We start from the raw sequence: 14,087 nt of genomic DNA, 5'->3' as shown, positions 1-14,087 counted from the left end.
CTGACCGACTTCCATTGTGAGCCTCATCCATTCCTGAGTGCCTATAAGATCCTTATCATGAGCTTGATGGCACAACATGGACACGTTTACTGCTACAGGCTTCATGAATTAACCTGGCGGTGCCTCACTCAGCTTTGATGGCATTCCTCTGGGGTTGTGTTGGGGCGGGTATGACCGTGTAATGTCTGTATTGTGGCAGTAGAATGCGGCCCAAACGCGTGTAAGGGAAAGTAATAGAGTAACTTCCAGTCGCATGTCAGGCAAATGAATAGACCTACTCCTAAGTTAGTCATCTTCAATCAAAGCTGATAGTTTTGTTTCCAGGAAATGGCTAAATGCGTGTTAGCGCTGTGATGGCCATGCGGCCGAAAGGTTGGCACAAAATAAGAACGTGCAAGCTCAGTGTGTACCAGCTTCTTTTCACTGAACTACATTATGTTTTAATGTCACGTGCAAAGTACAGTGAAATGCCTTTCTTCAAAGCTCTAAACCCAACAATGCAGTAATTAATAACAATGTAGTACTAAAAATTACTTAAGGTAGAACAAAAACACAATAAATAAAAGAAGAAGAAATAAGAAGTATAAATGTGTGTGGAGTCAGTATACATGTGTGTGGAGTCAGTATACATGTGTGTGGAGTCAGTATACATGTGTGTGGAGTCAGTATACATGTGTGTGGAGTCAGTATACATGTGTGTGGAGTCAGTATACATGTGTGTGGAGTCAGTATACATGTGTGTGGAGTCAGTAGAAATGTGTGTGGAGTCAGTATACATGTGTGTGGAGTCAGTATACATGTGTGTGGAGTCAGTATACATGTGTGTGGAGTCAGTATACATGTGTGTGGAGTCAGTATACATGTGTGTGGAGTCAGTATACATGTGTGTGGAGTCAGTATACATGTGTGTGGAGTCAGTAGAAATGTGTGTGGAGTCAGTAGAAATGTGTGTGGAGTCAGTAGAAATGTGTGTGGAGTCAGTAGAAATGTGTGTGGAGTCAGTAGAAATGTGTGTGGAGTCAGTATACATGTGTGTGGAGTCAGTATACATGTGTGTGGAGTCAGTAGAAATGTGTGTGGAGTCAGTATACATGTGTGTGGAGTCAGTATACATGTGTGTGGAGTCAGTATACATGTGTGTGGAGTCAGTATACATGTGTGTGGAGTCAGTATACATGTGTGTGGAGTCAGTATACATGTGTGTGGAGTCAGTATAAATGTGTGTGGAGTCAGTATACATGTGTGTGGAGTCAGTATACATGTGTGTGGAGTCAGTATACATGTGTGTGGAGTCAGTATACATGTGTGTGGAGTCAGTATAAATGTGTGTGGAGTCAGTATACATGTGTGTGGAGTCAGTAGAAATGTGTGTGGAGTCAGTAGAAATGTGTGTGGAGTCAGTAGAAATGTGGAGTCAGTATACATGTGTGTGGAGTCAGTATACATGTGTGTGGAGTCAGTATACATGTGTGTGGAGTCAGTATAAATGTGTGTGGAGTCAGTATACATGTGTGTGGAGTCAGTAGAAATGTGTGTGGAGTCAGTAGAAATGTGTGTGGAGTCAGTATACATGTGTGTGGAGTCAGTAGAAATGTGTGTGGAGTCAGTAGAAATGTGTGTGGAGTCAGTATACATGTGTGTGGAGTCAGTATACATGTGTGTGGAGTCAGTATACATGTGTGTGGAGTCAGTATACATGTGTGTGGAGTCAGTATACATGTGTGTGGAGTCAGTATAAATGTGTGTGGAGTCAGTAGAAATGTGTGTGGAGTCAGTAGAAATGTGTGTGGAGTCAGTATACATGTGTGTGGAGTCAGTATACATGTGTGTGGAGTCAGTATACATGTGTGTGGAGTCAGTATACATGTGTGTGGAGTCAGTATACATGTGTGTGGAGTCAGTAGAAATGTGTGTGGAGTCAGTAGAAATGTGTGTGGAGTCAGTATACATGTGTGTGGAGTCAGTATACATGTGTGTGGAGTCAGTAGAAATGTGTGTGGATTCAGTATACATGTGTGTGGAGTCAGTAGAAATGTGTGTGGAGTCAGTAGAAATGTGTGTGGAGTCAGTATAAATGTGTGTGCATGTTATGTGTGTTGTAGTGTGTGTGTGAATGTGCATAAAGACAGTGCAAAAAAAAAGGTCTCAACTCAGATATTCTGTAGCTGTTTAGCAGTCTTATCACTTGGGTATAGGAGCTGTTCAGAAGCCTGTTGGTGTCAGATTTGATGCACCAGTGCCACTTGCCATGTGGAAGCAAAGAGAACAGTCTATGACTTGGGTGGCTGGATTCTTTAATGATTTTCTAGGTGTGTGTCAACATTTCTGAAGCATCTCCTGCAATCCCTAGATTTAGTTTGTTCTGTGTAAAGTATAACAAAGCTATTTGACATGGATTCAAGTAAGGTGTCATTACTTTTCTCCACCATGTGCTGCTGAAGAAATGTCATCAAATTTCTCTATGACGGGCTGGGAAAGATTCATGTCCAGGTGCTGCTCCACGCTCAAAGTGTGCTCTTGGGGAGGCAGATTGGCACTCTGACTGTTGTCTTTCCCAGGGCTCTTTGTTCGATGGCTGGCCACTGGCCCAGCACCAAGCACCAATGTATTATTTGGGTCAGCCACCAGCAATGCTGTTGCCAGGGCTTTTTTGGGGGAGGTAGAACATCTTGTATGTTGTGCTACTGATCTACATACTATCATCTTTCTACAAAAAGAGCAATTGACGAAGCCGCAATGGGAGAATCCTGGATTTGTGGATCACAGACCCTGTTAATGATGGAAAGCGAAGGGATGTAATTTCATTAGCTACAATTGAGACGCAGAAGGATCCAATCCAGTCAACTGTTAAGTGAATTCACACAGTGTGACATTGCCTTTGACAATCTGTTGAGCTGAAAGAAATGTTTGATTTCTCAGCGTTAGCCTACATCCACCCAAATTATATTGTACGGTATTTTCAAACCTGTGGATTCAATGGTGGATAATGAGATGGATCAGTGTACTCATACAGGTTACATTCCAACTGAGGACTTGAACATGCACAGGGACATTCGTTTAGAAAAGTCTCTCTGTCTTTGTTTATGTCATTTCAATTTTAAAGCTTCTCATCTTAAAGTCTTACTTTCAACATTGCTTCAACCTAAGCCGTATTATTTATATCAACCGTACTTGTCTGCACGACCAGTTGATGTAATAAGACAGACCACAGCTAAAAGCTAAAAGAAGTAGCTAACCTCAAACCTCCCAGGAGTAATGAAATAGTTAGCCCCTCAGTGCAGTTGCTTGTTATTTTGGTATAACAGTGCTCTGCCTTGCTGTAACAGTGACCCTATTCTTCCTCACATTGCTCACAGAGGTCACGGACGATTAAGAGCACTCCTTGTCTGCCTAAATGCAATGCCTATGCCTGTGATGGGGCGTAGTGGAGTTGATTGTTTCTTAATTTAGTTTTTAGACCCTGAAATAAAACATGCCAAAATGCTCAGTTTGTTGTTTTTGTTATTTACCAAAAATATGTTGTAAAGACAGTATTGATGGCAAAAAAACAAGTATTATGTCCAGTATATCCGAAGATGTAAAGCATCACTGTGCCATTTAAGCTTTATCGATTTGTGTTTGAGCTGGTGAATCAAATTCTATGTTGGGTCGGGTGTTTGTCATTGGAAAGAAAAGGTAGGTTAGGTCTTGAAAGAGCATAGATAAAAGTAGTTGTTTGTCTGTGAGAAACAGAAACACATTCTGTGAAAAACAGAAACATCTTCCTCCAAAGGACATTTCTTTGTTCTAAATTCCTGGAAAATACTGAATCCGATTGACGTTTTTTGTTCCATGTTCACACAGAATAACCCTATTGGGAGGAGGGAAGGAATAACCAACCCTATTGGGAGGAGGGAGGGTGTCTTGTCAAGGAATAACCAACCCTATTTGGAGGAGGGAGGGTGTCTTGTCAAGGAATAACCAACCCTATTGGGAGGAGGGAGGGTGTCTTGTCAAGGAATAACCAACCCTATTTGGAGGAGGGAGGGTGTCTTGTCAAGGAATAACCAACCCTATTGGGAGGAGGGAGGGTGTCTTGTCAAGGAATAACCAACCCTATTGGGAGGAGGGAGGGTGTCTTGTCAAGGAATAACCAACCCTATTTGGAGGAGGGAGGGTGTCTTGTCAAGGAATAACCAACCCTATTGGGAGGAGGGAGGGTGTCTTGTCAAGGAATAACCAACCCTATTGGGAGGAGGGAGGGTGTCTTGTCAAAGAATAACCAACCCTATTTGGAGGAGGGAGGGTATATTGTCAAGGAATAACCAACCCTATTTGGTGGTGGGAGGGTGTCTTGTCAAAGAATAACCAACCCTATTGGGAGGAGGGAGGGTGTTTTGTCAAGGAATAACCAACCCTATTGGGAGGAGGGAGGGTGTTTTGTCAAGGAATAACCAACCCTATTGAGAGGAGGGAGGGTGTTTTGTCAAGGAATAACCAACCCTATTGGGAGGAGGGAGGGTGTTTTGCCAAGGAATAACCAACCCTATTGGGAGGAGGGAGGGTGTTTTGTCAAGGAATAACCAACCCTATTTGGAGGAGGGAGGGTGTTTTGTCAAGGAATAACCAACCCTATTGGGAGGAGGGAAGGTGTCTTGTCAAGGAATAACCAACCCTATTGGGAGGAGGGAGGGTGTTTTGTCAAGGAATAACCAACCCTATTGGGAGGAGGGAGGGTGTTTTGTCAAGGAATAACCAACCCTATTGGGAGGAGGGAGGGTGTTTTGTCAAGGAATAACCAACCCTATTGGGAGGAGGGAGAGTGTTTTGTCAAGGAATAACCAACCCTATTTGGAGGAGGGAGGGTGTTTTGGGTGGGAGGAGGGTGTTTTGTCAAGGAATAACCAACCCTATTGGGAGGAGGGAGGGTGTTTTTTCAAGGAATAACCAACCCTATTGGGAGGAGGGAGGGTGTTTTGTCAAGGAATAACCAACCCTATTGGGAGGAGGGAGGGTGTTTTGTCAAGGAATAACCAACCCTATTGGGAGGAGGGAGGGTGTCTGGGCACGGAAGAGCTAATGGCTAATGTTGACATTTGATCCATCTGTGTCCCAGTGCTTGCTGAACTCCCATCTGTCACTCCTCTGTCCATAATGCATAGATAGTAGTCTCCCAGTCCTACACACAATTCACCTTAAGTTGTTAGACAAAATTGGTTACATAAACATAGGATTTGGCGATTGCCTCCTCTGGGTGGTTCTAAACTATTAATAAATGATGAACTATTGCTGAACAGCATATCTTTGCATTGTAAAATGAGAAGACTTGTACAAACAGAAGAAATATGGAGTAAATTGAAGAGGCAGCATTTGCCAGACAACTTGTTACTTCAGTTTAAAAACACAACAAGGTCCATTCAAGCAAAAATAAGGGATGACAAGGTTGCACATACCACCAGCAAACAAATGAACTACTTTAAAACATCTAAATGTTTTTTCATTTTAAATTAAATGGAATAGTCTGATCAGCAACAATGAATTAGTAGGCAGTAGCGTGGTGGTACAGACCCTGGTAATGAATAGTGCATTAAAATCCCAGTCTAACACAATTACAACCCAGTCATGAATTCAGAGAGCGGTCTGCTTGGCACCCATTAGATAAAGAGCACCTCTTTGGCTTGTGTGCCAATTCTAGTGGCGGGTATCTCAGTGTCTGACCGACACACACCAGGGTGTCCTGTTTGCCTGGGCATGCAAGCATCAGCATATCTCCTAGATAACGAGACCATTACTTCAAACGAGATGATGACAAAAGCCAATTGGTACAGTTATCAAACGCAGATATTAAGGCCTTTGAAATGGGACTGGGTTAAGGTGAGATGTGTGTGGGACTGGGTTAATTATAATAAATGTTAATGCAGGGAACAGGGTGCAGACATCTTACCAAATGTACAGTGCCTTGCCTTTAGCAAGTTGTTGGTTGTGTATCACCCTGTTTGTCTTCAGTCAGAGTGCCTTCGAATTTCTATTGTGATCCCAGCATTTTATAGCTCAAGATTATTTACCAGGATGGGCTTGGTACGCCTATTTAAAGTTTACCTGAAACGTAAAGCTTTTACATTGTATTGCATGATACAACACAAATAAAAGCCTTGAAATATGTTCTTTAGGCAAATATTCAGATTGCTTTTGTTCTAATCTTGTTAAGTGGGTTTTGAAAGATGTAATGGGAATGCAGTCGTTGGCTCCTGAGGTAAAGTAAACGGTATCTGAGTGGGGTAGGGACAAGCATTGATTTGGACTGAGGTAGAGTTTCCCAGATTGTAGATACTTAATATACACAAATACATGTTCCTTGTAATTATGTGGTACAAGTACAGAAAATCTCTCTTTTGTCTACAAACCTTTGTGTGTCTTGGCACCATATGTCTTTGTATGACCAGCTGCTACTGGGGATCTTTCGTGTGTGCGTGTATTGGGGGGGGCTTTTGTTGTGTCTACCCTTGCGTGTCTGGCTGAGTTGACAGTATGTGAGAGGACAGTGTAACAAGAGTCGAAACCTTGTCCTCTTTGTTTGGTAATTATACCACTCTGCGTTCACATGGTAGAGGGGTACTGTGAAGAACCATCAGGGTGGAGAGCACGCCAAACAAAGCCTTAACAATCTGGAAATAATTCCCTTGACCCTATTCAACCCACTGGTTCTAGGCATAGTCCTTCATCTCTCACTATAGGGCTATTGTGTAGGACGATGGTGTAGGGTGTTGGTGTAGGGCGTTGGTGTAGAGCGATGGTGTAGGGTGTTGGTGTAGGGCGTTGGTGTAGGGCGTTGGTGTAGAGCGATGGTGTTGGTGTAGGGCGTTGGTGTAGGGTGTTGGTGTAGAGCGATGGTGTAGAGCGATGGTGTAGGGCGATGGTGTAGGGTGTTGGTGTAGGGCGTTGGTGTAGGGAGTTGGTGTAGGGCGATAGTGTAGGGTGTTGGTGTAGGGCTATGGTGTAGGGCGATGGTGTAGGGCGATGGTGTAGGGCGATGGTGTAGGGCTATGGTGTAGGGCGATGGTGTAGGGCTATGGTGTAGGGTGATGGTGTAGGGCGATGGTGTAGGGCGATGGTGGAAGGCTATAGTGTAGGGCTATGGTGTAGGGCTATGGTGTAGGGCTATGGTGTAGGGCTATAGTGTAGGGCTATGGTGTAGGTCTATGGTGTAGTGCTATAGTGTAGGGCTATGGTGTAGGGCTATAGTGTAGGGCAATGGTTTAGGGCTACGGTGTAGGGCTATGGTGTAGGGCTATAGTGTAGGGCTATTGTGTAGGGCTATAGTGTAGGGCTATGGTGTAGGGCTATAGTGTAGGGCTATGGTGTAGGGCTATGGTGTAGGTCTATGGTGTAGTGCTATAGTGTAGGGCTATGGTGTAGGGCTATAGTGTAGGGCTATAGTGTAGGGCAATGGTGTAGGGCTATAGTGTAGGGCTATGGTGTAGGTCTATAGTGTAGGGCTATAGTGTAGGGCTATAGTGTAGGGCTATGGTGTAGGTCTATGGTGTAGGGCTATGATGTAGGGCTATAGTGTAGGGTTATGGTGTAGGGCTATAGTGTAGGGCTATGATGTAGGGCTATAGTGTAGGGCTATGGTGTAGGGCTATGGTATATTGGACTGTGTCTGTCAGATACTGACAAGGAACACTACACCATGTCATTTATTCATGCAGTGTATTGTTAGTGTTGCAACAGTGAACTTGAAAGTGCTTCTACCTACTTTGCTAGCCTATATCCCAAATCCCCAAACTCTTTCAGTTTAAATGGAGGAAACACTGGCTGCGCTAATGTTCACAGGTTGGAGTTTTACCTTGGATTTGACACGGGATGAAAAAGTGTGCACAGTCAGTAGGAATCTTTCTCCAGTGATCATTGTTGAAGAATCTTGCTTTATTGTGGTGATAAAGTTGAAAAGTTACTGGACCATTCTTCAAACCAAAAGGCACTACGTTAAAGTGGAACAAGCCAGCAGAGGTGAAAAGCAGTGCTCTGTTTGCGATTAGGTTAATGGGGTATGTTTTCAAATGTTGACTGACATGACTTTTGTGTCTTTAATGTATCTTTAAAGTGTTATTCTATGACCCTGGTTGATCCTGGTTGTCTCTGCTTCCAGACGGTGTCCACCGTGTCACGGCCCTCTGCACCCTGCGTGTCACCATTATCACCGACGACATGCTGACCAACAGCATAACGGTGCGCCTTGAGAACATGTCCCAAGAGCGCTTCTTGTCCCCGCTGCTCGCCCTCTTCATGGAGGGCGTGGCAGCGGTCCTGTCCACCCGCCCTGATGGCGTCTTCGTCTTCAACATCCAGAAGGACACACACGTCCAGGGGAGAATCCTCAACGTCACTTTCTCCGCCCTGCGCCCTCCTGGGGGACCCGGGGGCACCATCCCCTCTGGACCTTTCTTCCCCTCAGAAGCCCTGCAGGAGCAGATTTATCTGAACCGGACTCTGCTCACCCTGGTGTCCAGCCAGCATGTGCTGCCCTTTGACGATAACATCTGCCTCCGCGAGCCCTGTGAGAACTACATGAAGTGTGTGTCGGTGCTGAGGTTCGACAGCTCGGCACCCTTCGTGTCCTCGGATACGGTGCTGTTCAGGCCTATCCACCCGGTGACGGGGCTGCGCTGCCGATGTCCAGCAGGTTTCACGGGGGACTACTGTGAGACGGAGATTGACCTGTGCTACTCGGGTCCCTGCCAGAATAACGGCGAGTGCCGGAGCAGGGAAGGCGGGTACACTTGTGAGTGTCCGGAGGACTTCACCGGTGAGTGTTGTTATCCACTTTTTGGTTTTCTACTTGACTCTTTTTCTTTCACCCCATTCTTGATCCGTTCTTCTTCACGGCAGTCTTTCTTTCACCCCATTCTTGATCCGTTCTTCTTCACGTCAGTCTTTCTTTCACCCCATTCTTGATCCGTTCTTCTTCACGTCAGTCTTTCTTTCACCCCATTCTTGATCCGTTCTTCTTCAAGTCAGTCTTTCTTTCACCCCATTCTTGATCCGTTCTTTTTCACGTCAGTCTTTCTTTCACCCCATTCTTGATCCGTTCTTCTTCACGTCAGTCTTTCTTTCACCTTTCACTCTGACTTTGCTTTTGACTTTCTTTCCTGTCTCTCTGTTGTTAGGGTTAGGGTTAGTCTCTCTGTCATTAGTGTTAGGGTTAGTCTCTCTGTCGTTAGGGTTAGTGTTAGTCTCTCTGTCATTAGTGTTAGAGTTAGTCTCTCTGTCATTAGTGTTAGGGTTAGTCTCTCTGTCGTTAGGGTTAGGGTTAGTCTCTCTGTCATTAGTGTTAGGGTTAGTCTCTCTGTCGTTAGCGTTAGGGTTAGTCTCTCTGTCGTTAGGGTTAGGGTTAGTCTCTCTGTCATTAGTGTTAGGGTTAGTCTCTCTGTTGTTAGGGTTAGGGTTAGTCTCTCTGTTGTTAGGGTTAGGGTTAGTCTCTCTGTTGTTAGGGTTAGGGTTAGTCTCTCTGTCATTAGTGTTAGGGTTAGTCTCTCTGTCGTTAGGGTTAGGGTTAGTCTCTCTGTCATTAGTGTTAGGGTTAGTCTCTCTGTCGTTAGGGTTAGGGTTAGTCTCTCTGTCATTAGTGTTAGGGTTAGTCTCTGTTGTTAGGGTTAGGGTTAGTCTCTCTTAGTCTCTCTGTTGTTAGGGTTAGGGTTAGTCTCTCTGTCGTTAGGGTTAGGGTTAGTCTCTCTTAGTCTCTCTGTTGTTAGGGTTAGGGTTAGTCTCTCTGTCGTTAGGGTTAGGGTTAGTCTCTCTGTTGTTAGGGTTAGGGTTAGTCTCTCTGTCGTTAGGGTTAGGGTTAGTCTATCTTAGTCTCTCTGTTGTTAGGGTTAGGGTTAGTCTCTCTGTCGTTAGGGTTAGGGTTAGTCTCTCTGTCGTTAGGGTTAGGGTTAGTCTCTCTGTTGTTAGGGTTAGGGTTAGTCTCTCTGTCGTTAGGGTTAGGGTTAGTCTCTCTGTCATTAGTGTTAGGGTTAGTCTCTCTGTTGTTAGGGTTAGGGTTAGTATCTCTGTCTTTAGGGTTAGGGTTAGTCTCTCTGTCATTAGTGTTAGGGTTAGTCTCTCTGTCATGAGGGTTAGGGTTAGTCTCTCTGTTGTTAGGGTTAGGGTTAGTCTCTCTGTCATTAGTGTTAGGGTTAGTCTCTCTGTCGTTAGGGTTAGGGTTAGTCTCTCTGTCATTAGTGTTAGGGTTAGTCTCTCTGTTGTTAGGGTTAGGGTTAGTCTCTCTGTCGTTAGGGTTAGGGTTAGTCTCTCTGTAGTTAGGATTAGGGTTAGTCTCTCTGTCATTAGTGTTAGGGTTAGTCTCTCTGTCATTAGTGTTAGGGTTAGTCTCTCTGTCATTAGTGTTAGGGTTAGTCTCTCTGTCGTTAGGGTTAGGGTTAGTCTCTCTGTCATTAGTGTTAGGGTTAGTCTCTCTGTCGTTAGGGTTAGGTTTAGTCTCTCTGTCATTAGGGTTAGGGTTAGTCTCTCTGTCGTTAGGGTTAGGGTTAGTCTCTCTGTCGTTAGGGTTAGGGTTAGTCTCTCTGTTGTTAGGGTTAGGGTTAGCCTCTCTGTTGTTAGGGTTAGGGTTAGTCTCTCTGTTGTTAGGGTTAGGGTTAGTCTCACTGTTGTTAGGGTTAGGGTTAGTCTCTCTGTCATTAGTGTTAGGGTTAGTCTCTCTGTCGTTAGGGTTAGGGTTAGTCTCTCTGTCATTAGTGTTAGGGTTAGTCTCTCTGTTGTTAGGGTTAGGGTTAGTCTCTCTGTCATTAGTGTTAGGGTTAGTCTCTGTTGTTAGGGTTAGGGTTAGTCTCTCTGTCGTTAGGGTTAGGGTTAGTCTCTCTTAGTCTCTCTGTTGTTAGGGTTAGGGTTAGTCTCTCTGTCGTTAGGGTTAGGGTTAGTCTCTCTGTCATTAGTGTTAGGGTTAGTCTCTCTGTTGTTAGGGTTAGGGTTAGTCTCTCTGTCTTTAGGGTTAGGGTTAGTCTCTCTGTCATTAGTGTTAGGGTTAGTCTCTCTGTCATGAGGGTTAGGGTTAGTCTCTCTGTCATTATGGTTAAGGTTAGTCTCCCTGTCATTAGGGTTAGGGTCATTATCTTTGTCATTAAGGTTGAATGATACAGCTTTGTAGTGAATTACAATGAATCATTTAAAAAGAACAGTCTCAAAAGACAATTTTTGCAGTATATCTAAGGATACGCACTAACAACAACTACTTATGTCATTATGGTTAGGGTTAGTCTCTCTGGTATTAGGATTAGGGTTAGTCTTTCTCTCATTGATTTAGGGTTAGGGTTAGTCTCTGTGTCATTAGTACTTAGATAGAAACATGCCTACCCCCACCGAGATCTCACATCTGCTTTGACAGAGCCTCTGTCTGTAGAGTTTAATATTCCCCCTATATTAAACACATGGCCCACAGTCAAAACCATGATTCTGCAGAGAAGCTATTACCTGTTAATCAAACCCTAGCCATCTACGCTTTGAAGACTCTTGGCCAGCCCCAGGTCGTCTCAAGTCATAACGTGGCTGATGATGGTTGACCTGACAGTGTTGGCCTCAGGTTTCTCACACTTTCGAGAAAAAGATCCCTTGTAATTCCCTCCAAAACGGAGATTATCTGTCTTGCAGTCGAGTCATTACCTGCTGGAATTCCGTGACCCGTAAGTCATCAGTGTTCTTTTTATCCAGATCTTGTCAGGGTAATTTGCAGCACACAACACCCCACACTAGCAGCTGGAAATAGATCTGGTAGTGGCACATTGGAATGCAAAGACCTTGTGGGTTGACAATGTTCTTTTTGACCTGTGGGAAAATCATCTCTTGACTCCTTGGTGCTCTCTTTCATAATATGTAATTCCACACACATTTCTCTGTAGTCTTCCTGTCTCTGTTCTCTATCGCTTCCATATAAAAGCCTTGTTGTGTAATACATTGTTACCATACTGTAAATGATCCTTTCCTATTTTTTTTATTGGGAGCTATCTTTCAGCTCAGTGCGTGACCCCTTAATGGTCACCCCAAGCTGTTAGGGAAAGGAAAACTACTGACATTAGCATCCATTTGAATGGTGTCACCTCCGAAACACATCTCAGGTCTAGTTAACCAGGCAGGACAGTGTCAGTGTGGGTTGCTGACGGGTCATGACAGGTGTCTTACAGACCACCAAGGTGGCCTGCTGCTTGGACAAAGACACTCCATTGTTCTGTTGTCATTATGCCACAAGCCGTTTAGTTCCAGCAAAGAGCCGAGGGTCAGTCTGGGTCACAGAGCATGGTGGTTACAATCTGCTGTGTTTTGACATGCTTGTGAAGGGGGGGTTGGACCCCAACCCCCCTCTTTCTGAGTCCATTCAGACTAGGTTGTAGGTTGTGTTGTAATGGAGTTGAACTTGTGTCTGCTGAAAACCTGACTAATTTCAGCTTTTTCCCCAAAATATATTTGTGGGGCTTCGCCCAGGACACATCACAATTTAAAGGCCTGAAAGGAGGATTTAAAGGAGAACATGTGTATTCCGTTTTTTATATTCAGCAGTTTTTTATACCCGCCCACCTGGGCCTCCCGTTTCCTTTTCCCTTTCTACAGGTGAGCATTGTGAGGTGAACTCCCGCCCACCTGGGCCGCCCGTTTCCTTTTCCCTTCCTACAGGTGAGCATTGTGAGGTGAACTCCCGCCCACCTGGGCCGCCCGTTTCCTTTTCCCTTTCTACAGGTGAGCATTGTGAGGTGAACTCCCGCCCACCTGGGCCTCCCGTTTCCTTTTCCCTTCCTACAGGTGAGCATTGTGAGGTGAACTCCCGCCCACCTGGGCCTCCCGTTTCCTTTTCCCTTCCTACAGGTGAGCATTGTGAGGTGAACTCCCGCCCGCATTACATTACATTACATTTAAGTCATTTAGCAGACGCTCTTATCCAGAGCCCACCTGGGCCTCCCGTTTCCTTTTCCCTTCCTACAGGTGAGCATTGTGAGGTGAACTCCCGCCCACCTGGGCCTCCCGTTTCCTTTTCCCTTCCTACAGGTGAGCATTGTGAGGTGAACTCCGCTCACCTGGGCCTCCCGTTTCCTTTTCCCTTCCTACAGGTGAGCATTGTGAGGTGAACTCCCGCTCTGGCCGTTGCGTCCCGGGGGTGTGTAAGAACGGGGCCAGGTGTGTGGATCTCCTGGTGGGGGGGTTTGTGTGCCAGTGCCTCCCAGGGGAGTACCAGAAACCCTATTGTGAGATGAGCACCCGCAGCTTCCCTGGCCAGTCCTTCATCACCTTCAGAGGGCTACGGCAGAGGTTTCACTTCACTGTGTCCTTCATGTAAGTACACCTATGTGTCTTATAACATGTCCCTATAATAATGTGTACGTGTGTATTAGTGGCTTTTTTGGGGGGAGGGTTCTCTTTGCATTCAAAAACACCTGGAGTTTTTTTTGACATAGTACTGAGCCAAATGGTACACATCTAACGCCATGTCTGAATATACAGTACCAGTCAAAAGTTTGGATACATCTACTCATTCAAGGGTTTTTATATATTTTTTACTATTTTCTACATTGTAGAATAATAGTGAAGACGTCAAAACTATGAAATAACACATATGGAATCATGTAGTAAACAAAAAAGTGTTAAACAAATCAAAATGTATTTCAGATTTGAGATTATTCAAAATAACTACCCTTGCCTTGATGACAGCTGGGCTGGCATTCTCTCAACCAGCTTCATGAGCTTCACCTGGAATGCATTTCAATTAACAGGTGTGCCTTGTTAAAAGTTAATTTGTGGAATTTATTTAGTTTTTAATGCGTTTGAGCCAATCAGTTGTGTTGTCACAAGGTAGGGGTGATATACAGAAGATAGCCCTATTTAGGTAAAAGACCAAGTCCATATTATGGCAAGAACAGCTCAAATAAGCAAAGATAAACCATAGTCCACCATTACTTAAAGACATGAAGGTCAGTCAAAATGGAACATTTCAAGAACTTTGAAAGTTTCTTCAAGTGCAGTCGTTAAAACTATCAAAGGTTATGATGAAACTGGCTCTCATGAGGACCCACAGTTACCTCTGCTGCAGATTAGCGTTACCAGCCTCAAAAATTGCAGCATCACAGAGT

At 44.6% G+C, this 14,087-nt stretch overlaps 1 protein-coding gene across 1 annotated transcript in view; it reads left to right on the top strand.

Annotated features, from left to right (window-relative positions):
• The window catches only part of LOC124037576 (cadherin EGF LAG seven-pass G-type receptor 1-like), a 103,761-nt gene that overhangs the window by 26,188 nt on the left and 63,486 nt on the right, over positions 1-14,087 (top strand). Inside the window, exons 2-3 of the mRNA XM_046352412.1 lie at positions 8,129-8,785; positions 13,071-13,293. Coding sequence (XP_046208368.1) covers positions 8,129-8,785; positions 13,071-13,293 — 880 coding nt within the window. The remainder of the gene's footprint in view (positions 1-8,128; positions 8,786-13,070; positions 13,294-14,087) is intronic.

The sequence above is a fragment of the Oncorhynchus gorbuscha genome, linkage group LG06 (assembly GCF_021184085.1).
Source record: "Oncorhynchus gorbuscha isolate QuinsamMale2020 ecotype Even-year linkage group LG06, OgorEven_v1.0, whole genome shotgun sequence".
In the NCBI taxonomy this organism is placed as follows: Eukaryota; Metazoa; Chordata; class Actinopteri; order Salmoniformes; family Salmonidae; genus Oncorhynchus; species Oncorhynchus gorbuscha.
This window is presented reverse-complemented; position numbering and strand designations above follow the sequence as displayed.